Raw genomic sequence first — 25,277 nt, 5'->3', positions numbered from 1 at the left:
TCATGACTGGTTTTCTACCTCAACTCCACATTCCTGAACTATTCCTATGCCCATTAATTTAGAGTAACTAAAAATCAATCAACTGCTTACTTGAAAATACTCAACAACTGAGCCTCCACAGCTTTCTGGGTTGGAGAATTCCAAAGATTCACATTCCTTCATGTGAAAACATTTTTCGTTACCTCAGTCCTAAATGGTTGACTCCTTATTCTGAGACTGTGGCCCCATGTTGTGGACTCCCCAAGCAGGCAAATCATTTTCTCAGCATCTACACTGTCAAGCCCCTTAAAAATTTTAAATATTTCAATGAGATCACTTTTCCCTTTTCTAAACTCTGGAGAATACAAGCCTAATCTACTCAATATCTCCTCACCCTAGGAGCCAGTCAAGTGAACCTTTAAAGCACTTCTACTAGGGCAACTATGTTCTTCCATTGGTAAGGAGCTCAAAACTACATACGGTATTCCAGATGTGGCCTCACCAATTCCCTGTATATTTGAAGTAAGACTTCATACTCTTATACCTTTCTAATAAAAGCTAATATATCTTTGCATTTGTAATGCTTGCTGCACCTGCATGTAAACGTTGTGATTCATGTACAAGGAAACACATGTCTCTGAATGCAAACAAATTCCAGTCTCATCATTCAAAATATTCTGCTTTATTTTTCCTATCAAAGTGGATAATTTCACACTTTGCACATTATATTACATCTGACATCTTCTTGTTCATTCACTCAACCTGCTTATATCCCTCTACAGCCTCTTTGAGTCCTTTTCACTGCTTATTTTCCCAATTAACTTTGTCAGCAACCTAGGATACGTTACACTCAGTTCCAACATCTCTAAGTCATTAATATAGCTTGTAAATAGCTAAGGGCCAAGTGCTGATACATGCAGTAACCTGCTAGTTGCAAAAGTTCTGGAAGTTCAAAAGCAACGCATTCAGTATCTCTTCAAGTACCTCTTTTAAAAGATTTGATTTAGCTCGTTAGGTCCAGGGAATTTGTCACCAGTTAGTCCCATTAATGTCTCCAGCACTATTTCTTTACTTATACTGATTTCTTTAATTTCCTCATTCTCTTTAGACACTTGGTTCTCCATTATTACCACCATATCTTTTGCCTTCTAGCATGAAGACATATACAAAGTATTTGTTTAATGTATGCCATTTCCTTACACCCGACCATAATTTCACCCATCTCTGCCTTTAATGGCCCTTTATTTCACAACCCACGTATCTATACAAGCAATTACAATTTGTCTGTATATGTCTGTTACTAGTCTACTCTCACATTTTCTTTTCTCTTTCCTCGCCAATTGCTTGGCCCTTCTTTGGTGACTTTGAAATACCTCCCAAATTCTCAGGCTACTAATCTTTTTGGAACCATTATACACCTCTTCCTTTGATCTAATTCTATATTTAACTTGGTTAGGTTTTTGTGCTTTAAAGGAATGTGTTGTAAATTATGTATTGATTCATTAAATGCTAGCTATTGCTCGTCTGTCATCTTATCTTTTAATAGCATTTCCCAAGCTTCTACCCTAGATAACTCGCCTTTCATATCTAGGTAGCTTGCTTTGTTGCAACGTAAGGCCTGCATCAGATATGATTTTGCCAGATTGCTAACAATAAATTAACACTGCCGCAACTTGTACTTTAGAACATTCAATAAACATAGTGACGTTTCAGAGTACTTTATATGGCAACAGATCACAAAGGGGCACTAACAGAAAACAAAAAGGCAAAAGCATCATAAGCATCAAAAGCAGTATAAAAAAAGTCTTAAGGAAGTCTCAACCTTAAGACTCTTTGGATAAGAACCTTGCCCAAACACAGGAATATGACAGCCAAAAGAGCAGCTGCTGATGCAGAATAGAGAAATATACAAACAGACCACTGTCTACATTGGAGGAAAAGAGAGTCCACATAGGGACATTTTAAACACATTCTGGGTGTGATTGGAGGTGGGGGGAAGAGAGGGGAAACTGTTGTGTTAAAGGTAACTAATATCCCTCACTTTGCAGACTGGCTTGCGCTCTGTAATTGGGATAATGTGATAAAATACTAAGCCTGAATCCATTCTGAGAAATAAATGCGGTCTAACCAGAGTTTAAGTAGAATTTACAAAAATGTGTTGATAACTTGGATTAATGTGGGTACTTTTGCTAAATAAATTATAACATAAATTATAATGCATTCGATAGTCATGTTCCTCAAGGGTTCATGAACGAGATGAAAAAGTAATGTGTAAAACTGGATCAGAGGAAGCAATTTAGGATATAATTGAAAAAAGGGAAATTACACCATCAAGTGAAACTTAGCTATAGTCATTTTCCTAGGCAATTATGTTTGAATTTCAGAATCATGCAGGGGAAGAAAAGACCACCGGTCTATTGCTAAGATACTTCAAGGCCCAGGAATAGCCTACAACTTACCTCAGATTAGATATGATGTCAGGATACCAACGTGTCTGCATGTAAATATTTATTGTTCATGAACCAACTATATGTGAATGTTCATCAGACATGCTCAGTCACTCAACAATAACACAGCATAAAATGATTAATGTGGCATAGGAGGATGAAAAACTTTTAATCAGGGCACATGCTCCATAGCGAAAGTACTTAATGAAACAATACAATATAAATGTACCAGACAGAAGAATGGTACCTAACAGAAGCATAAGAAATGCAAGTAAAAAGTGACATAGAATTGCGATCTCTAGACTTCAGGGTTGAGCTCTTGTGAGTTAAAGAAATGGGGATGACCAAAAGTCAGCAGGAAATAATACTCAGCAAGATTATCCACAAGATGGATAGTAGTAATAACAACAAAAAGATGCTAGTTGGAATTGGCATGTCAACTCTTATTGGTTGAGGTGTTGCCATGGAGAAAGCACCGGGGAACCATTGTCCCCCATGCTTTTGTTTAATTCAAAGAAGATGGTTTAATGCCTGGACATGTTCCTTTTGCTTGCAGAGGACAGTTCCCTGCAAGTGAATATATGTAGCTTCTAGCAAGCAGAAGAGAGTCACATTATGAGCCCAACTCAATCTTCAATTGGTTGTTCTTATAATTCTTAGCTCACTTGGGATTGTTCTGCAAGTGCTGTCCAATCATGGAATCACAGCTAACATTAGGCATTATGTTCTGAAGTGTTATTTTATTTTTTATTCATTCACAGATATGGGCATTGCTGGCTAGGTCAGCATTTATTGCCCATCTCTAGGTGCCCTTGAGGTGGTGGTGGTGATCCACCTTCCTGAGCCACTACAGTCCATTTGGTGTAGGTACATGCACAGTGCCATTAGAAAGGGCATTACAGAATTTTGACCCAGTGACAGTGAAGGTACTGTGATAAAGTTCCAAGTCAGGATGGTGTGTGGCTTGGAAAGAAGCTTGAAGGTGTGATGTTCCCATGCATCCTTGTTTTGCATCATTAACAATCAGCACCTTTTTCTCATGCAGGAAATTTTTTGCTGTGTTTCTTGTTGAGTGCAAATCAAAAAGTTTCAACAGCATGTCTCTTTTTTCAACAGTAATAACTATCTTGGATTACTCCTGTTATTTAAAAACCCTGACATAAAATTACTATGGAGATTAAACAGATAATACTGACAATATAAAGGGGGCATCTATCTTTGGAAATTATGAATGGTGGGTACCAGTTTAAAGCATAGGTCAGCATTTATGGACTATACTTTATAAATGCTCTACTTCATTAAACAAACACAAATTAAAAGAAATAAGAAGTGGTGAATATATTGGACATTCTGGAGATTTGCAAGTTATACACCTTGCAGAATTAGAGATTAAAGATATATCTTTGAATTTAGAGCAGTAGGCTTCCTGATATAAACAGGATGGTTTTGAAGTATTTTGAGAAGCATTGCTTGCCCTCTGCTTTCACAATCTGTGTGTTTTATGTCTTGGATAAATGAATTTGTTGGCCAACCGAGCTGTAACTGAATGCCTTTGTATGTTCTCAACAATTGCTGCTTGCAATCATAAATGGGGAGGGACTGATGTAAGAATAAACAGTGACGGTTTATTGAGACATAGGGCAAAGCACCAGATCATACGTGCTTACTCAGAAACCTCTAGAACGAGACTTACAGTTCCCAATTGCCCACGTTGAAAAGTGATTCATCAGTGCTGTCACATGATCAGTACACTTGCATTCTCTTAAAGGGACAGGGTACCTCACTTTACCACATCCCTTCCCCTTTACTTAAAAGTAGAGCTAACAAGCTTAAAACATGTTAACTGTTTACACAATAACTATTTACAGGTCAAGTCTCTCAGGAGGCTTTCCCGGATGTGTTCAGTATGTCTCTGTTCAACAACCTCGGCTGGTTTTTCTGAGACCTTCTTTTCAGGGGACAGTTGTCCACTAGGTTCCTCAGGAAATTGGCAAGTTTGTCTCCCTGACCCCCTCGGATCCCACAGGCCCCACCGGTGCTTCCAAATTGTGTAACCTGTCCCCTACATGCGGCACAAACTCAAGCGCAGATGAAGACTGCATTTCTTCTTGTGGGACTGGTGTTCTCTTGCGGAGATGATCCACGTGTCGTCTAATTATTCGGCCATTTACTGATACATTATGGGGGGGGGGGGTCCAGTTCCTGCACTCGCCTCACCTAACAGCCAATTGGGCCCAACTGCAAAGCTCTTCACGAGGACCGCATCTCCCACCGTGAAAGTTCTTTCCTGACCATGACCATTGTGCCTGGTCTTCTGCACCTCTTGGCTTTTCTCCACCCTCCCCTCTAAATTTGGCTGGATAAGGGTCAGGCAGGTGCGGAGATGTCTCTTCATTTGTAGTTCTGGAAGGGCAATGCCAGTCGTCATGTGTGGCGCGGTTGGGTATGCAAACAAGAACCAGGACAATCTCATGCCGATGGAATCCCCTTCCATCTTTTTCATCCAGGATTTAAAGGTTTGGACTGCCTGCTCAGCCAAGTCGTTTGATGCTGGGTGGTAAGGCGAGGTTTTGATATGGATAATGCCGTTAAGAGTCACGAACCTGATGAACTCCCCGCTGGTAAAAGCGGTCCCGTTGTCGGGCACGAGGCCCTTCGGCAACCCATGCACTGTAAAACTCTGCCACAAACAGTCTATGGAGGCAGCCGACGTGGGCGACTGGACTTCATTGACTTCCACTCCAAGTGGATGGGCATCTATCAGTAAAAGGAACATTGTGTACAAGAATAGTGCCCAACTCTGGATGCGAGCTAATACGATAGGTAGTATCGCTTTGCCTTCTCCAAATAATTGACTTGGAGATGCACCCACGGCCGTCTTGGCCATTCCCATGGCTGCAATGGGGCTAAGTGGGGGGGGATCTTTTGCACCTGCTGGCATTGAGGACAGCTTTTGACCAGTATTTCTATATCCATGTCTGGCCACCACAAATAGCTGCGTGAGAGTATCTTCATTCTGTTAATGCCTAGGTAAGCACTATGTAGCTCAGCTAATAATGGCCTTCGCCCCCTCAAGGGTGATAACCCTTGTTCCTCAGATTAATATGCCGTCCTGCCAGGAGAGTTCATATTTGTGTTCAGAATAGGGCTTCATCTCCTTGGATTTAGATCCACCTGGCCAACCATTCAAGACCTGTTCCCAAACATTGGACAACGGTGGGTCCACTCATGGATTTGTCTGGTTTGAACTGGGGAGGACTTCAGAAAATTTAGCACTAAGACCAGTTCCTGGGAAATTGGAGCCTCCCTGTTATTAGCTGGCAGGGGAAGGCAGCTTAGTGCGTTGGCATGTGCGATTTGAGTTCTTGAACGGTGAACAAAAGTGTATTCGTAGGTGGCTAACATTAGTGCCTATCTCTGGATGCGAGCTAATGCGATAGGTAGTATTGCTTTGCCTTCTCCAAATAATCCCAGTAGGGCTTGTGGTCAGTTCTAATCTGCACATCAACCTTGTGGCCCATGTAAACTACCTCCTTAGCTTGGAACAGACACTTCTCTCATTTTAAACGTATCCCCACTTGTGCGAGGCGTTTGAGCACCTCTTCTAGATTTGCTAAGTGTCTGTCGTCAGTCAGTCCCGTGACCAATACATCATCCAAGTAAACGATAACGTGGGGCAATCCTTGGAGCAAGTTTTCCATTGTTCTTTGCAAAATAGCACCTGCCAAGGAGACCCCAAAGTGTAGACATGTATATTGATACAATCCTCGGTGCGTATTAACGGTGACGAATTCCCTAGAGTCCTTTTCCAGCTCTACCACTTGGTAGGCATGACTCATGTTTAATTTCGAATATGTGGTGCCCCCTGCCAACTTTGAATACAATTCCTCAATCTTGGGTATCAGGTGACTATCAAGTTTGGCCACCTTATTGATAGTTAGCTTATAGTCACCGCATAAACACACGCTTTGGTTCGGCTTCATTACAGGTACGACAGGTGCCGCCCACTCAGAAAATTGCACTGGTTGTAGGATGCCCAATTTTCCAGTCTATCCAGTTCAGTTTCAACTTTGTCCTGTAGAGCATAGGGACTGGTCTGTCTCTTGTAAATCTGGGCATTGCGTTTGGGTCTACATGGATCCTGGCCTGTAGCCCTCGAATCCTTCCTAACTCGTCATTGAAAACAAGCATACTTCTGCAACAATCCCTGTAAGCCTTTTATTGTAATTTGAAAAATTTCAGTCCATTTCAATTTGATCTTTTCAAGCCAGTTGCGGCCTATCAAGCTGGGGCTCTCTCCAGCCACCACTAATAAGGGCAACCTTCCAGAATGATCTCCATACATTGCCTAGATTTGACATAACTCTTTCAGTCTTATCTTTTTGCCTGTGTATGTCCTCAGTTTTGTGTCTGAAACTTCCAACTTCAAAGGACTGGTTCCTTTAGTCAGATATCTAAATGTATGCTCTCCAATGACGGACAGCGACATTCCCATATCAACTTAATGGGTTGTCCGTTAACTGTAATGACTACTTGGATTGGCTCGGTTTTACCCACTTTGAAGTTACACAATGAATAGATGCCTGAATCTATTTCTTCTGGCTCTTCCAGGAGGCATATTTCACAATTTTTCCTTCTGCCTTTATAGTGTTGTTTTAGCCTTTCTCTGCAGTGCCGCCTTATATGGTCATAGTGGTGGCAGAAAAAGCACTCGACTTAACATTCGCTCACTGGAGGCCTGGATGTAGTTCTCTCATTCATTTTATGAGTTTTCACTGCAGTGCCATTGTTTTTCAATGGTCTGGAGCTAGAGAGCGTTTCCCGTCTTTCTGTGGTGTCAGTAGGTTTTGCGCCTTTTGTTGCTGGATTGTCCCACTCAACCAGATGGACGGCGCCATTTTGTGTATCTTATATAACGTTGCAATACCTAACAGCACTTTCCATCGCGGTTAATGCCTTATTGAAGTCTAGACTAGGTTCGGCTAGCAAACACCTTTTGATAATCACCTCCAATGCCACATATCAGCCACTATCTCAACATATCAATAATGGATGTTCTGAATTCACAATGCTCTGTTAATGCCTCTAAAACAGCTACATAAGTTAGCTGTCTCCTCTGGAAGCCTGTTCCTTGAATTGAACTTGAAGCGTTACATAGTAACTAAGGGCTTTGGTCTCAGGTAGCTCTGTACAATTTTTATTAACTTGTCGAAAGTCTTCGAGTCTGGGGCGCTAGGTGATGTCAAGCTGCAGATCAGCCTGTATATTTTGCTCCCGCATGAGGACAAAAGATTCGCCCTCTCCTTCTTCTTGTAGGCAATGTCATTAGCGTTTGACATACTGAGACCAGTCATCAGAAATGGGGTCGAATGGATTGACACGCCCGAACTGCGGCATCGTGAACGACTACAAGGGGACTGCACTTCTGATAGGCTTTCCCGATAATGATGAGTTTAGGTGTTTGGCTTACTGCAGAGTTGCGCTCTCTCTGAGATTGCATAATTTTCTGTCAATAGCCATTTTTCATGTATTTACCCTTTTAAATGCATTGCCGCTTGAAGAGCAGTCACCGTTTTTTTTTAAACTCTGTCTCTGCAGCTGTCGGCTTTTGTCTGCTGGGTTTTGCACTCTTTTCGAGTTTTGGTGGGATCCCCGCGATCGCAATTCTGCAAGGTCTTTTTAAAAAATTTTTAACTGCAGCACTGCTTTCTGCTCCGATTGCCAGCTATCGCCTATTTCACAAGTACAGGTGCTCTTTCCAATGCTTTGCTTAACTGTCTTGAAATTTTATTTTTTGTTCTTTATCCTCGTCGCCACTTTTGAGTCTCGGATAAACGAGTCTGTTGGCCAACCGAACTCCAACTGCACACCTTCCTATGTTCACGTCAATTTCTGCTTGCAATCAATAACTAAGAGAGACTAATGTAAGAACAGTGATATTTTACACCATATTTTATCTAAGCCAAAGGAGTATTACTTTCAATTTCCAGAGCTTGAAAGATACAGAAACTGAAAAGCCGATCTCTCTGCATACAGTAAACTTTGTTCAGTATATTCCGTCATCAAGTGGCTTGTGCTGATTTAAAACATATTTTTGTGAACAAAAGAAGAAACAGCATTGAATACTAGCCTAAAAAAGAGCAAGATCATGATGGCACTTGAAAATGAGGCGAAGAGTCTTAAAAGTCAATTGCCTAGAACACAGGAAGCCAATAGAATTTGGCAAGGATGAGGTTGGTAAGGATGCACGCTTCAGTGTGGATGAAAACACAGGCACAACATTTTGGGTGACTTATCATTTAGTAAGAAGCATATCTTTTTATTTCTATTGGACTATTGTAAAGAACATATCTTTTTATTTTCTGTTGGACTGTGGGTTAGAATTACAATGGCTGCAGATTGAAATACACGTACACTGGAACAGGATGAGATATGTATACAATATTGCAGTCCTGGAACAGAGTGCACCAAGAAAGACAGAATGTGCCAGAAAGAAGTTCTGGACCAAGAGTGCTGCCTGACAACAGCATTTTAATTGGTTCCTAACCAGGTGAGCAAGGTTTTGAGAGAGGAACAGGGCAACAAAAAGTTCCTGGCCTGCAAAGAGAAAACATCTAAAAGCTCTTTTCCTCATATCTCTATAAACTGCTGTCTCTCTGAGAGAACCCCTGTAAAAAGGAAAAGGGAAAAACCACTGTTATAGAGACATTGAAAAACAAGTTCTCAACCAGCGAACTAAATACTCAAGTGCTGGAAGACAGCCTTATAACATCAACAAGAACTGAAAGGAATTTGGAAGACATCGATCAAAATCAATCCATCGAATACTGTACTCTGGAATTGGTGCTATTGTACTGTTTAATCCCACCCTTAAAATCCATGTTTTTTAGTGTCTTGGGTGTCTTGTATGAGAGTATATAGGAATTTAAGGAGGTAGAGTTTAGGTTATAGGCCAGAATTTTTTATTCGACGTGTAGGGGCGGGCCCAACACACTGGAATGTAAAATGATGCATGATGACATCAGGTGTGTGTCCCGACATCATCGTGTTGTTTCGCGATGTTTCATTCGGCAGGTGCGCACCGGAGTCAGCTGCACGCCTGCTGATAATTGAGGCCATTAAGGCCATTAAACAGGTAATTAACATGAATTTAACGCCACCTGTCCATCCTAACAGTTGGCAGGCAGGCAAAAAGGCCAAGCGGCCTTTATGTTTTTTAGGAAACCTCATCCATGAGCAGGATGAAGTTTCCTAAAGCTATTACAAATGAAATAAAAACTCTCTTTGAAAAATAAAAACATGCCCCATCTCATGTGACACAGTCATAAGAGGGGTCATGTTTCATTAAATTTTTATTGTTTTTATTTTTATTTCCTGACGCGGGAAAAAGTCAGGCCATAGTGTTAGAAATTAGCAGTTCATATTTTTTTCTTTTGCCACTGGTTAATGAGTTTGTTCAATAAACATTTATTTACTTATTAAGTTTACAAACCTGGTGCTCATATTCTGTTAACCTAAATTACACAGTTATGTAGAATTGGGGCAATCTGGTATTTGATCAAACATTTTCACACTTGTCATGGCTCAGGGAACAGTGGGGCTTCACATTACAGCACACTACCCCCAGTGAGTTGTGACAATTTCTTGATGGTGAAGTGGGAGTGAAGCAAGGGAAACAATAGAACTAGAGGTAAAGCTGAGTGTCAGTGGCATGCATTGGAAAGCTGACCCCGTGGTTACAGTTGATGCTTTCAAGGGTACATAAATGAAAAGGTGAGGGAATTAAGGATTGAACTCAGAGTACATCAAAGCATGGAAGTAGAAACCATTGGAGACAATGCTACATCAATACTGTGACACCTAAGAGTAGAACTAGAATAAAGGAGTTGAACTATTCAAGAAATTCATTCAACATTGACAAAGTGGTCAACAAGGTCAAAAGAAGTCAGAAAGGCCAAAGGGGAATGAGAACAATCAACAAGTCCCTACTATAGTCATACAAGCTATCATTGGTGATATGACTGCATGACCTCTTGTTGGAGGTAGAGTGGAAGCTTAATTGGATAGCAATGAACAAGGAGTCATGGTCGGAGGTTAAGTACAAGGCAATGGCATAATCCAGGACATTAAAAAGAAAATGTTGAAAATAGAGTGGTGTTTCAAGGTGCAGATGTTGGGTGTTTTTTTTTGAGGAAGTGGTGGAGACTGGGATGGAGGGCATGATGAATCAGATAAGGATAATGGCAGTGATCACTGGATCAAGAACAGGAAGCTGGGTAGTCAGGTGTTTCGACTGTAGAGGATCAAGGGAGCAAGCTTCATGGATTGGATAAGTTTATTTATGATGAAAAATATGAACTATGCAGTGGCAGGAAGGGGCAGAAGAGGCTAAGGCAATGAAGCAGATTTCTTGGTTTTGAACTTGAAAAGCTTCTTGCATTCCTCTTCAGACTAGAATACAGGCTGTTCTAATGAAAGGGAAGCTAGGAACTACTGGAACCTGATAGGGTCCTAAATCCTTGCACAAACCACTGATGTTGTGATTTTCTGAAAAGTTTCTAAATCATTGAAGTGCAAGGCATAGCAAAAATTTAGCTGACTACTGAGGATTTAAGATGAAACTCAAAATACAATTAAATCACAGCTACCATGAATAATAAATCTAATTGAAATATAGCTGAATTTGACACAGGGTGCCGAGTGCCAACAATGTTATGGTGAACTCTATCCAATTTATTTAATAACTACTGGTGACATTACCAAGAAGACAATGCTTGACAAGATTTCTGCTTGCCAGGTAATGAAGCATACACCTCAGGAAATGAATGCAACATTGCTGTCCAATTTAACCAGACATTCATTCAGCTCTTCTCCTGTAGTTAATTTAAGTAGCATTAATATTCTCTTCTACACATCTAATTTCGCTAAAATGTCAAATCAGACATGAGACCGGTTAATTTTATACTCCTATCCTTCAGTTCTGCATCACAATCTAAATGAAACTCTTACTCATGCCCTTTACAATGACTTAAATGTTGCCCTCTCTCAATCACCATTCATTCCACTTCAAATTGTTTGAAGTTCCCGAATTATTTTGCCACCTTGCTCCAAACCATAACTAGTGCATCAACATCCTCTTGAATATTTTCTAAATATGATTTTACTGTTGGAGTAAAACAACCCATTGAGATTTTTGAATAATGCTTCCAATGTACATGCCAGCCCTTGTACCTGTATTTTACACACCCCCGCTGACAGGTTTGAAGGCGAGGAGCTCAATAGTTCCAGGGGCAGCCTGCCCACTGCCTAACCACTTGCTCCTGCCTCCGCCACGATTGTACCAGCATGGGAATGGTGTAGGGTGACACACCTGCCAGTAGGCCAATTGAGGACCTTATGTTAATGGCCTCATCCTGCCACGGCTGGGATTTAACTGGCGGTGGGAGAGGCACAAGCCAAGCAGCCAGCCCAGTAGGTTTCCCTGCAGGTTTTATCTACCCCAGGTTACCCTTCCCACTCATGGCCTCTCAAACACCAGTTCCCCAAACTCCGGCACCTGCCCACTTGGCATCCAACAAGACCCCGAAACATACACCCAAATTTTGATCCAATGCCGCACACCACTGTCCCGAAGTACTGGTGAGCGGCTGGCCTCTGAGTAGCTTGCAGCTCTCTGAGGTCAGACTTCCTGCTCCAGAAGAATGGAAACCATGCCTCCAGTATATGAACAGCCAATGTTAGATGGCTGCATGGCAGCTGGTGATCCCATCAGTGGGTTTTCCAACCACCCCTGTCCTTTTAGCTGGCACCTCTGACCCTTGATTAATTCTGCTTAACAATCTCACACTGACTGGATACAATTGCATGTTCAAAGTAATCACAATCAAATCTTTATCCTATTTCAATTTTGCTGATGGACATCCATTCACTCGTATTTCCTATTCCAAGTGTTTTTCTCCTGGTGACAACATCATGGCTCTGAATGACTTTGATTTAAATATTTGGAAGTAATAAATTAGCTTTGCTCCATCTATCATGTCCCTTTCCTTCTTATTGGATAATACAACAAATGATCTTTCTGTATGATGGGTATTGTAGAAACAGCAAAATTGTTAATTGCAGTCAATTAATTGGCAAGGAATTTCATGGATAATAAGGCCAATGCTGTCAGGGAAGCTTTTTAATTCACTCAGCTCTGTGGTTCTATTTCTGATGGTAAGCCCAATTGGAACTCCGGATCTGTCAGCAGATCTGGAATCTCCATGCACCATCATATGCTCATTTGCGCCTCCAGCTGTCAGGTCCAAGCACGCTGGCCAAATATGACCCAGGAGCCAACCATGGCCCAGGAGCCAACCTTCCCAGGCACATGGTTCTGTGCCAATGAATTTGTAGAAAAAATGACCAACACCCAACCCCTTGACACAATATTATGCAGTTAGGATTGCCACATCTGCAACACTGTCAAGTTCAGTGCTGTAAGATCACATTATTTTCACAGCCCTTGAATCCTGGTAATTCTCCCCGCCTCCCCCATCCTCATACCCTTCCTGCTCATTATGCTCAGTATGGCAGTAGCATGGTTTGCAGGCAGCAATTATGTGAAGAAACGTGACACTTCACACAAATCTCAGGAACATCGCAACAACCAGAATCCCAAATAGGCTCCAACATAAATAAAACCTGTAGTGAAATGTTACACCCTCAACAGTCAAAAATAATTACTAAAATGCCCAGTGTAAAAACTTAATGTTACTTTTCAGCTCTTACAATAATATGTGGCTCAATAAATACTTTATGGATAACTGATCATTCCATAAAGTAAAACAGAATAATATTAGAGATGAATGCTTCCTTCCAATTCTAATTAATTTGAGAAGCTCTTTAGAAGTGAAGGAATCAAGCAGACATCCTTCCTTCCAATTCTAATTAATTTGAGAAGCTGTTTAGAAGTGAAGGAATCAAACAGATATCAAGAACGAAAAATATTAATGGTTGTAACTTTTCAGAACTTATCTGTTACACAATTTTGGAAATGTTAAATGATGTTTAGTCTTTTTGTGTTCTTTTTAAACTTTAAAAATCTCCAACAGATAAAAATCAGAATGCCATCTTCCCATTAGAACATCAAGTCAAATATCAAAACCTTAAAAAGAGCTTACTGATTCTTCATCCTGAATCATCTGCACGATGTTATCAAGCACAGGTGCAAGATTCCTGCAAAAATAAAAATTATTTACTCACATTAGTTCAAGAGATTTCTTAATTGTGAACACAAGCACCATATTGGAATGAAGTTCTATGATCAAATGCCAATTGTAATTTTAAAAATCAACCTTTCCTTCTATTGAAGGTAACTACTATTGCTGGAGTACAGTTCCACAGTCACTGGCAGACGTCTGTCATCTTGACCAAGTGACAATTATTCACGTCATGAATACACCTAGGCAGTCTGGAAAGGCTACTTGACTATGGAGGTTGCATAATCAAGCACTATCTTATTCTCACTAAATGTTTACACAAGTGATCAAAGCAAAATACTGCGGATGCTGGAAATCTGAATTAAAAACAGAAAATGCCGGAAAAACTTAGCAGATCTGGCAGCATCTGTGGAGAGTCCAAAACATTAACTCGGTTTCTCTCTCTACAGATGCTGCCAGACATGCTGAGTTTGTCCAGCATTTTCTGCTTTTATTTATACAAGTGAGCTTTGCAGCAGGAGATTCTGACAGCAATCAGAAGCAAGAAGCATGGCTCATTTCCCCTCACTGGTCCTGGGGTGCTGAGAGTACAGCACACTTGCTTTGGTTGAGATCAGCAGACTCATAGATGAGGAATTGAACATAAAACCTTCTTGTCGGAGGTATTCACAGGCAACACAAAACTAACCAGTTTCAGTATATATTAACTGACATTTTCAAAAACACAAAATTAATAAGAGCAGTGAAAGTAAATTCATTGCTTCGATTGGATGGATTATTGTAATAATGAGCATTAATGTAGCATCTTTAACATTGTAAAATGTCCTTGGGTGTTTCACAGGTGTTATCAAACAAAATATGAGATGCAGCAAGAGAGAAGAATTTAAGAACTAGGAAATAGCAAGAATAAGACATACAACCCTTCCAAAGCACATGGCTGATCTTTGGTCTCAATTCCAATTTCCTGCCCAATTCCCATATCCCTTAATCCCTCTACAGTCCAAAAATCTATCACAACCTTGAATATACTCAATGGCCAAAGCCCTCTAGGGTCAACAATTCCAGAAGTTCGCCACCCGAGTGAAGAAATTCCTCATCTCAGTTTTAAATGATTGACCCCTTATCCTCAGACTACAGCACCTACCCTGTCAAGCCACTCAAGATCTTAAGTTTCAATAATCAGCTCTCATTCTTCCAAACACCAATCTACTTAACCTCTTCTCTTTCGGAAAAAAAAATTAACACTGGATTTTATACTAAAAATACAAGTCAAAAATTGTAATAATTAATTATGGTCAAAAATCTTTTTCAATTTAGTAGTATTTAGGAACAATTGCCAGTATAAGTTGTGATCTAATGACAAAGTCAAGAAGATGAAAATTAATGGTGAACCAAGCACCAAGGTTTCATTATCTACTGAAGGGCGAGTATTCAGTGTTATTTGTAACAGTGACATTTGAGAAGTCTCACATTTTGGTAAGTAACACACATATCATTAAGTAACAGAGGGAGTCAAGAGCAATTGATTCTTTGGGGTTAGAGAAGGGAATAAATGAATTCAGGCATGCTGATAAAATTCTGCTCATTCGTATAGATTTCCATTATAAGCTCCTTTATCCATATTAAAATCCTGGAATTCCCTAACAGCACTGTGGGTGTCCCTACAACACAGGGACCGCAGCACTTCAAGAGGGCAGCTCACCACCACCTTCGCAATAACTAATGGTCTAGCTAGTGAAGCCCGCATCCTGTAAATGAATTTTGAAAAACTAACACTGAAAACTGTTGATATAAACCTGTCACTCTGCAATTGCATCTGCCAACAAGTGTAAAGGAAAAGTTGACAAGAAGCTTAGGTGAATGCATTATCTATGAATTATACAGATGGCCAACCAGATGATAAAATTACAGGGAGGGGGCAGGCGGATGACAGGAGTGGTATGGTGTTATGCAAGCGGAGGCAGAACATCATTTGTAGAAACACATACTGATGAATTAGTCAGAGTACAAATTTAATGCACAGAGGCAGACAAATCACACAGTACACAAATGGGTGGAAACTGTACAAGAAAGCGCCAGCTGTTTGCTCTCTGGTCCCCAAACTCAACTGCTTTCGTGATTGGTCTTATTCGCACATGGATAGAAAGGTTCACCACATGCTATACCATTATTTTGAGTCTATTTTTAATCCAAAAACTGCTTTTCACACTTTGTAGATCAGTTTGATTACAAGCTAACAAGCACAGGTTTTCTACAGAATATGACCAACATAATTCAATGAAGAGCTACAAACAAATCATAATCAAAAATTATAATATGAACTGTGATATGCAGATGCACCACCATTTCTGCTGTTTAGATTGTGAGGCAAAAGTTTCCCCATCAGTGAAACAGTACAATTGAGGTTGTGATGTTCAGAATAACTTTTTGATCTGGTCCCCTTCTTGTATGGGAGATAGGTTAAAAAGGGGCTATGTGCCACCCTGAAAGTTCAATTTCAAGTTTTTGTGGTTTTCCAATGATGCACAGTTCTTTCAGGAACAGATTTCACAAACTAAAACTGGTGTTTCATCTTTGGATAACTAACATAACATGAGACTAATCGAATGGATGTACAAAATTATAAAGAGAAAGTATTATTCATTATAAAAGGCTTGTCGTATTATGCTGTGTGAATAAATCTAGAAACCATGGCAGTTCCCCAATCCTAAAATAATCCAGTTTCCCAATCCTAAAATAAAACTGGCAGGAAACTAATAGCCAGTCTTAGGTGGATTATTTTTAATACCTTCATCAACATGTACTAGGAGTCTCAAAGCTTGTGTTACATATGGGCCATTTGGATAAACAGAACCTCGTGGGCTACATGTATCCTACCCATTAATCTGCACCTATCTCACGCTGTCATTTTTTTTTTATTAATTCAAGGGATGTGGGCTTCGCTGGCTGAGCCAGCATTTATTGCCCATCCCTAGTTGCCCTTGAGAAGTTGGTGGGGAGCTGCCTTCTTGAACCGCTGCAGTCCATGTGGTGTATACCCACAGTGCTGTTAGGAAGGGAGTTCCAGGATTTTGACCCAGCGACAGTGAAGGAACGGCGATATATTTTCAAGTCAGGATGGTAAGTGACTTGGAGGCAACTTCCAGGTGGTGGTGTTCCCATCTATCTGCTGCCCTTGTCCTTCTAGATGGTAGTGTTCATGGGTTTGGAAGGTGCTGTCTCAGGAGCCTTAGTGAATTCCTGCAGATGGTACACACTGCTGCTACTGTGCGTCGGTGGTGGAGTGAAGGTTTATGGATCTGGTGCCAATCAAGCGGAATGCTTTATCCTGGATGGTGTCAAGCTTCTGAGTGTTGTGGGAACGGCACTCATCTAGGCAAGTGGGGAGTATTCCATCACACTCCTGACTTGTGCCTTGTAGATGGTGGACAGGCTTCGGGGAGTCAGGAGGTGGGTTACTTGTCTGATGATTCCTAGCCTCTGACCTGCTCTTGTAGCCACAGTATTTATATGGCTAGTCCAGTTGCTTCTGGTCAATAGTAACCCCCAGGACATTGGTAGTAGGGGATTCAGTGATTGTAATGCCATTGAACATCAAGGGGCGATGGTTGGGTTCTCTCTTGTTGGAGATGGTCATTACCTGACACTTGTATGGCACAAATGTTACTTGCCATATGCCAGCCCAAGCCTAGATACTGTCCAGGTCTTGCTGCATTTGGACATTGGACATGTTTCAGGATCTGATGAGACACGAATGGTGAACATTATGCAATCATCAGCGAACATCCCCACTTCTGATCTTATGATGGAAGGTCATTGATGAAGCAGCTGAAAGTGGCTAGGCTGAGGGGACCACTCTGAGGAACTCCTGCAGTGATGTCCTGGAGCTGAGATAACTGAACTCCAACAACCATCTTCCTTTGTGCTAGGTATGACTCCAACCAGTAGAGAGTTTTCTCCGATTCCCATTGACTCCAGTTTTGCCAGGGCTCCTTGATGCCACACTGTCAAACGCAGCCTTGATGTCAAGGACAGTCACTCTCACCTCACCTCGGGAGTTCAGCTCTTTTGTCCATGTTTGAACCAAGGCTATAATGAGATCAGAAGCTGAGCGGCCCTGGCGGAACCCAAATTGGGCATCAGAGAGCAGGTTATTGCTAAGCAAGTGCCACTTGATAGCACTGTTGATGAACCCTTCTATTACTTCACTGATGATGGAGAGTCGATTGATGGGGCTGTTATTGGCTGGGTTAGATTTGTCCTGCTTTGTGTGTACCGGTTGTACGTGGGCAATTTTTAACATAGCCAGGTAGATGCCAGTGTTATAGCTGTATTGGAACAGCTTGGCTGGGGCGCGACAAGTTCTGGAGCACAAGTCTTCAGTACTATTGCTGGAATATTGTCAGGCGCCATAGCCTTTGCAGTATCCAGTGCCTTCAGCCATTTCTTGATATCACGTGGGGTGAATCCAATTGGCTCAAAACTGGCATCTGTGATGCTGGGGACCTCCGGAGGAGACCGAGATGGATCAACCACTTGGCACTTCTGGCTGAAGATTGTAGCAAATGCTTCAGCCCTATCTTTTGCACTGATGTGTTGGGCTCCCCCATCATTGAGGAAGGGGATATTTGTGGAGCCTCCTCCACCAGTGAGTTGTTTAATTGTCCACCACCATTCACGACTGGATGTGGCAGGACTGCAGAGCTTAGGTCTGATCCGTTGGTTGTGGGATCGCTTACCCCTGTCTATCACTTGCTGCTTATGTTGTTTGGCATGCAAGTAGTCCTGTGTTTTTGCTTCACCAGGTTGACACCTCATTTTTAGGTGTGCCTGATGCTGCTCCTGGCATGCCCTCCTGCACTCTTCATTGAACCAGGGTTGATCCCCTGGCTTGATGGTAATGGTAGAGTGGGGGAATGCCGGGTCATGAGGTTACAGATTGTGTTCGAGTACAATTCTGCTGCTGCTGATGGCCCACTGAATGCCCAGTCTCGAGTTCCTGGATCTGTTCAAAATCTATCCCATTTAGCATGGTTCCAGTGCCACAAAACAAGATGGAGGGTATCCTCAATGTGAAGGCTGGGCTTTGTCTCCACAATGACTGTATGGTGGTCACTCCTACCAATACTGTCATGGACAGAAGCATCTGAGGCAGACAGGTTAGTGAGGATGAGGTCAAGTGTATTTTTCCCTCTTGTTGGTTCCCCCATCACCTGCCACAGACTCAGTCTAGCAGCTATGTCATTTAGGACTCGGTCAGCTCAGTCACTAGTCGTGCTACCGAGCCACTCTTGGTGATGGACATTGAAGTCCCCCACCCAAAGTACATTCTGCGCCCCTGCCACCCTCACTGCTTCCTCCAAATGGTGTTTAACATGCAGGAGCACTGATTCATCAGCTGAGGGTGGGTGGTACATGGTAATCAACAGGAGGTTTCCTTGCCCACATTTGACCTGATGCCAAGAGACTTCATGGGGTCCAGAATCAATGTTGAGGATTCCGAGGGCAACTCCCTCCCAACTGTATACCACTGTGCCGCCACCTCTGCTGGGCCTGTCCTGCCAATGGGGCATACCCAAGGATGGCAATGGCGGTGTCTGGGACATTATCTGTAAGGTATGATCCCGTGAGGATGACTATGTCAGGCTGTTGCTTGACCAGTCTGTGAGACAGCTCTCCCAATTTTGGCACTAGCCTCTAACATTTGTTGCGGAGGACTTGCAGGATTGATAGGGCTGAGATTGCCATTGTCGTTTCCGGTGCCTAGGTCAATGCCGGGTGGTCTGTCCGGTTTCATTCCTTTTTTGGTGACTTTGTAGCAGTTTGTAACAACTGAGTGGCTTGCTAGGCCATTTCAGAGGGCATTAAAGAGTCAGCGACATTGCTGTGGGTCTGGAGTCACGTGGAGGTCAGACCAGGTAAGGATGACAGATTTCTTTCCCTCTTGAGACTAGTGAACGAGAAGGGTTTTTACAACAATCAACAACAGTTTCATGGTCATCGTCAGGCTTTTAATTCCAGATTTTTTATTTAATTCAAATTCCACCATCTGCTGCAGATTCCAACAGCATTACCCTGGGTCTCTGGATTACTAGTCCAGCGACAATACCACTACGCTATCGCCTCCCCTATGGTCCAAGCATTAGGATTTAGGATTTATTTAATAAAAAGACAACAAACAGCTTTCAACCAGCTAATAAAGTTCAAAGACGACAAATCAGCAAGACAGAAAACATCAGCACAAATGAAACAGGTTTTTTTATTCATTCGTCGGATGTGGATATCAGTAGCAAGGCTAGTGTTTATTACTCATTCCTAATTGCCTTCAAGAACGCGGTGGTGAGCTACCACTTTAACAACTGAGTGGCTTGCTCAGCCATTTCAGGGGCTGTTAAGCATCAACTACATTTGCTGTGGAAAACCATTCTTTTTAAAACCTAGAATGTAAATTTTCTATTTCTAATTCAGATAATCCACAATTAAAACAACTGGAAGGGCAGATGACCTGCCTTCAGACCTCTGCTGATTGATCTTAACTGGCTTCTAGGAGTTGCAGGAGCAACTGGTCAGATTTAATTCCTCTTCCTGTGGTGAATTCCTGATCTCTAGTCCTCCCCACAGCAATGCAACAAGAAATGAGGTGAAGGAGAATAGTGTGGATCAAACCTGCAGCTCACCACTAAAAGGCACAAGATCTGGGGCATTAAAAACAGTGCCTAAATTCAGTAGCCTATTATTTTTTTAAAATAAATCAATGAAATATCCTTAACTTTCATTGACTTTTGCCCAGGTCTAAATCAACTTGACAAAAATATTTAATGACGCATGCCATTAATGAAGAGAAGTCCATACAGAAAAAACCTAGTATGACCTAGGTCACAAAAACAGTTCAGTTCTCAACCCGGAAGATGCTATAGGAGCCTCAAGGTTGTCAGCACACTTAGTCCTAGCAATTCGATAGATCTGGTCAGGTTATTACCATGTTCAACAGGGGTCAAGCATGAAAGGGGAAAAGCAACTCCTTACCTTCAAAAATGCCAGAGCTCAGCCATAAGGCCTCACTACCATTTAGCCATATGTGAAATGACATTTGTGATAAACAAAGTAGATCTCATCATAACCTGGTAGTTCTGAATGGATATAACACCATCAAGGCAGAATGTACAAGTGCAAGCAAGGTTAAGTTTTGTCAATTTTCATTCAGAAAATTCATATTTATGTGGAATGTTACTGCAGTAGACTAAATTATGTATTTACTTGAAGACAATAAAACTGATGTTTATTAGCTTGCTTCGTAGTTACTGATTCACAAAAAGTACTTACTTGGACTTTATGTTATTGAAGTTTTTGCCTAAGGCTAGATGGCGAATTGATCTATTCTTGCTCATCCATACAACAAGAGTAGCAAGATCGGAGTCTAAACCTGTAGAAAACAAGATTACATGTTGTAAGCATGAACAGACTGCATAATTTCCAAATTAAAGTCACAGTGTAGTCATTTGCTGTCTTATAAATGTTTTGTGTATGTCGGAGAAAACATGTATGCGCAGAATAGCCGATGGGCATGAACACTGTACATGGATGGGATGCAAGCTACATTGTAAGAATGCATTTTCTTTACAGCATAAACTCATGCACCAGCCTTGACTTTTACAGCTGTGACTCTGCAACATAAGGAGGATGGTACTGCCTTCAGAGATGCTGCAATCCACCTGAAATGGTACTTTATATTAATGCTACTGGAACTACAGCATTGTGAATGCTATCACTAGGGTAGTCAGCCACTGTTTTTTTCTCCAAGTGAGGGTGAGCTTACTGTGCAGCCTAGTAACATAAGTTGACTGTGCTCAACCGCAAGGAAAAGGAAGGAAGCACTTGCATTTATATAACGGCCGTTGCAACCATCAGCATATCTCAAAGCACTTCAGAGCCAATTAAGCACTATTGTGAAATGCATTCAAAGTTGTAATGTGAGAAACACGGCTGCCAATATGCAGGCAGCAAACTCCCATAGACAGCAGAGATAAATAATTAGAAAAGCAACTTCTTTTCAGGTGCTGGTTGAGGTGCAAATGTTGGCTTGGACTGGAGAACACACTGGTCATCTTTTAAAAGTACTATGGGATCCTTTATGCCCACCTGAAGGGGCAGGTGGGTCCTCAGTTCTATGTCTCATCTGAAAGATAGCACCTCAGACAATGCAGTACTTCCTCGTTACCACACTGAAACATCTACCTGGGTTGTCTGTCAAGACTCTAGAGTGGGCCTTGAACCCACAACCTCCTGTTTCGAGGTGAGAATGCAACCACTGAGCCATGGCTGATAACCATCAGACCCAAAGGCCAGAGGATTAAATTGCAAACTACAATGTCCAAAAAATGGATCACCTAACCTTAAGCATTGCCCCAGTACTGTGGAATCTGCCCCACAATGTTAAATAGGGAGGACTTCAATACAAGATCTATTCCCATTTCAAATGGTTCTGTAATATAAGTACAACATAAATGACATCACAAACCACAAACATGTATGTAAGCCAACTTCATTATTGTTACTTAACTTGTTATTGAGCAGATGGCAATAGACTTTCAATAAAACTTCACAATTTTTAACATAGCCCATTGTACAACAAGCTCTTGAATAATCCAAGTTATTGCTACTTAGACTTCCCTATAACATATAGGAAGGAATTAAAGCCCATCCACCACCTCCCTCTGCCTGGCTGAGCTTGTTCTCACTCTGAACAACTTCTCTTTCACCTCTACTCACTTCCTTCAAGTAAAAGGTCTGGGTATGCGCATGGGTCCTAGCTATGCCTGCCTTTTTGTGGGATGGGTGGAACATTCATTATTCCAGCCCTACTTGAGCCTCCTCCCATCTCTCTTTCCAGTACAGTTATGATAGTATCATGTCACGTCTTGCTCTAGTGATGAACTGGAAAATTTCATCGACTTTGTTTCCAATTTCCACCTTTCTCTCACTTTCACCTGATCCAACTCTGACTCTTCCCTTCTTCGACTTCTCTGTTTCCATTCCAATAGATAAGCTATCAACTAATATTAACTACAAATCCACAGACTCCCACAACTATCTAAACTACACCTTCTTCACACACTGCTTCCTGTAAGGACTCCATTCCGCTTTTCCACTTTTTCCATTGCCATTGTATCTGTTCTGATTATGCATCTTTCCAAGCCAGCGGTTCTAATATCTCTTTCTTGTTCTTCAACTGAGGATTATGACCCAGCATGGTTGAGAGGGCTCTCTACTTTGGCGGATCCATTTCCCGCACTTCTGCTCTCACCCTTCCCCTCCCTTCCAGAACCATGATATGCTTCCACTCGTCCTCACCTTCCACCCCACAAGCTTCCATATTCAATGGATCATCCTCTATCATTTTCGCCAGCTCCATCATGATGCCGCCAAGCACATCTTCCCTTATCCTCCATTTTCAGCATCCTGAAGGGACTGTTCCTGCTGTGACACCCTGTTCCATTCCTGAGTCACCCTGAACAAACCCTCCCTTCTCTAAGGCACCTTTTTGTGCAAACGCAGGAGATGTAAAACCTCTCCTTTCATATCTTTTCCCTTTTCACCATCCAAGGTCCCAAACAGTCCTTCCAAGTGAAACAGTGATTTGCTTGTACCTCTTTCAATTTAGTACACTGTATTTGTTGTTCATGATGTGGTCTCTACACTGGGGAGATTAAATGTAGACCAGGTGACCCCTTTGCGGAACACCTTTTCAGTCCCCAAGCATGACCCAGAATTTCCTGTCACTTGCTTCCACTCCGTCGATGGCCTTTTATAGTGTTCCAATGAAGTTCAACACTAGCCTGAGGAGCTGCACCTCATCTTTCATCTTTGCACTCTTCTGGACTCAATATTCAACAATTTAACCTCTGCCTCCAACTTGTTCTACGTGTTTTTTCTGGCTCATTTTGTTCTTCATCCCTTCATGTTGCATTCAAATGGCTGCCATGTAGCCATTTATGCTTCACCTGCACACAACCTGTCTGTTTCTTCACCCATTCCCGCATTCTTCAGTTCTTGCATCGTGAAACTTTTTGTTAGTTAATCTCTCTAGCCCTCCGCCCTATCACAGACCTTCCCTTTTATTCTTCCTGCTCTCTCCCACCTTCCACTGGCTTAAAAATTCTTATGTTTCTATCTTCTTTATGTTCTGATGAAAGGTCATCCAACTGAAACGTTAATTCTTGTTTCTCTTCGTAGGTGCTGCCTGATCTGAGTAACTCCAGCATTTTTTGTTTTTATTTCAGAATTAAAGGAATTTCAATACTGGATATCAGTCAGCCTATTGTAGCTACAATGTTCTATTGTAACTGCTTATGGTCATCCCATTTTCCTGCTTTTCCCAAAAATCATCTGTTTAATGGATTTCCTAATTCCCCATTCAATGCCATGATTGACCCAGCTTCAATAGATCAATTACTGTGAAAACCTGACAAAATTCCTCCTCGTTCAAGTACCATGCCCTAAGAGGGTGCTTGAGACCATGGACTTGATTGGATTGGTCCATGATTATGCTTGGCAAAGTACTGCAACAGTTTGCCGTTGCCTTCTGCAGTATGGCTAACCAGAAAGCTCTCCCACTCTTACTGCCTGCCATTGGGTGCATTGGGAAGATTTACAGGCCTGTTTGGTCACGTTAGGAACGTTCTGTGGCCATCAAGTCCCAGAGTTGGACTTAAACTTCCAGCCCAGAGTTAGGGATGCTACCACTGCACCACAAGACCTCCCCACTGACAAAATTAGGCTTCAGTATTACATCCCTCTCATCATTAAACACAAGCCACCGGTAAGCTTTTGTTATTTCGCTCCTGAAATCCTTTCAAAAGTTTGAACATTGTAATGAAATCCTCCTTATTCTGCTCCGGTGAATATAATTCTAATTTCTCATCATCTCATCCTTGATATAATTTGTGTAAATGGACATTTCAGCTTTCCTCCTGACTTTCCCGTTGGTTGTTCAAAGTTGCATTGCAATCACACTGATCTCACCATTGTCTTGTCCAAATTCATCATCATGATCCTTTCTGTAAAGCTCAGAACTTGTCAACACTCCTGCAAAACTGCTTTTAGACTGTTTATCCGTACCATAAAGTGTTCTTCAACTTCATTTTAGAATTCTACCATTTTAGTAAAATTTCAATTCTGTTTTCTTTCCCGCAAAATGTAATGCTTTGCATTTATCTATGTTGAACTGCCTTATATCTTCCCATTTCGCAGTCTTGGCTACATTTTCTTGCATTCGTTTTTCAGTTTGCTGATCTGTTGTTTTGGTGCTGTAAAGAAAGCGCTTAAATATTTAGAGAACAGGAGTGATCTCAATATTGACGAGGCTAAACTAGACTAATTGCAACCTTATGATAACAAACTAAGCTTCCTTACTCCATCACCATGACCATGAATGCCTACTGCTACTCACATAATAGGTCTCCATCCATGCTTCAGCCCTTCTGCTGTTGAAGCTCTAAGCCATGGTCTAGTAACCTCCAGACTTGACTATTCCAATGCTTTCCGGGCCAGCCTCTCATCTTTCACCCATAATACAATCAGGCCAAATGGTCCACATTTGCTGGCTTACCGGTACATTTTTCAAACATGAATGTGATATTCACAACTTCCC

The 25,277-nt window shown here is 41.7% G+C and overlaps 1 protein-coding gene across 4 annotated transcripts in view; it reads right to left on the bottom strand.

Annotated features, from left to right (window-relative positions):
• Positions 1-25,277, bottom strand: part of LOC121276286 (F-actin-uncapping protein LRRC16A-like) — a 417,343-nt gene that overhangs the window by 143,653 nt on the left and 248,413 nt on the right. For all 4 annotated transcript variants that reach the window (XM_041184533.1, XM_041184534.1, XM_041184536.1 and 1 more), the window contains exons 19-20: positions 20,951-21,050; positions 13,589-13,643 (exon numbers count right to left, since the gene is read on the bottom strand). In XM_041184533.1, the coding sequence (XP_041040467.1) occupies positions 13,589-13,643; positions 20,951-21,050 (155 nt within the window). The remainder of the gene's footprint in view (positions 1-13,588; positions 13,644-20,950; positions 21,051-25,277) is intronic.

Source organism: Carcharodon carcharias, chromosome 3, assembly GCF_017639515.1.
Source record: "Carcharodon carcharias isolate sCarCar2 chromosome 3, sCarCar2.pri, whole genome shotgun sequence".
Lineage (NCBI taxonomy): Eukaryota > Metazoa > Chordata > Chondrichthyes > Lamniformes > Lamnidae > Carcharodon > Carcharodon carcharias.
Note: the sequence above shows the minus strand (reverse complement) of the source record. Positions and strands in the feature narration are given on the sequence as shown.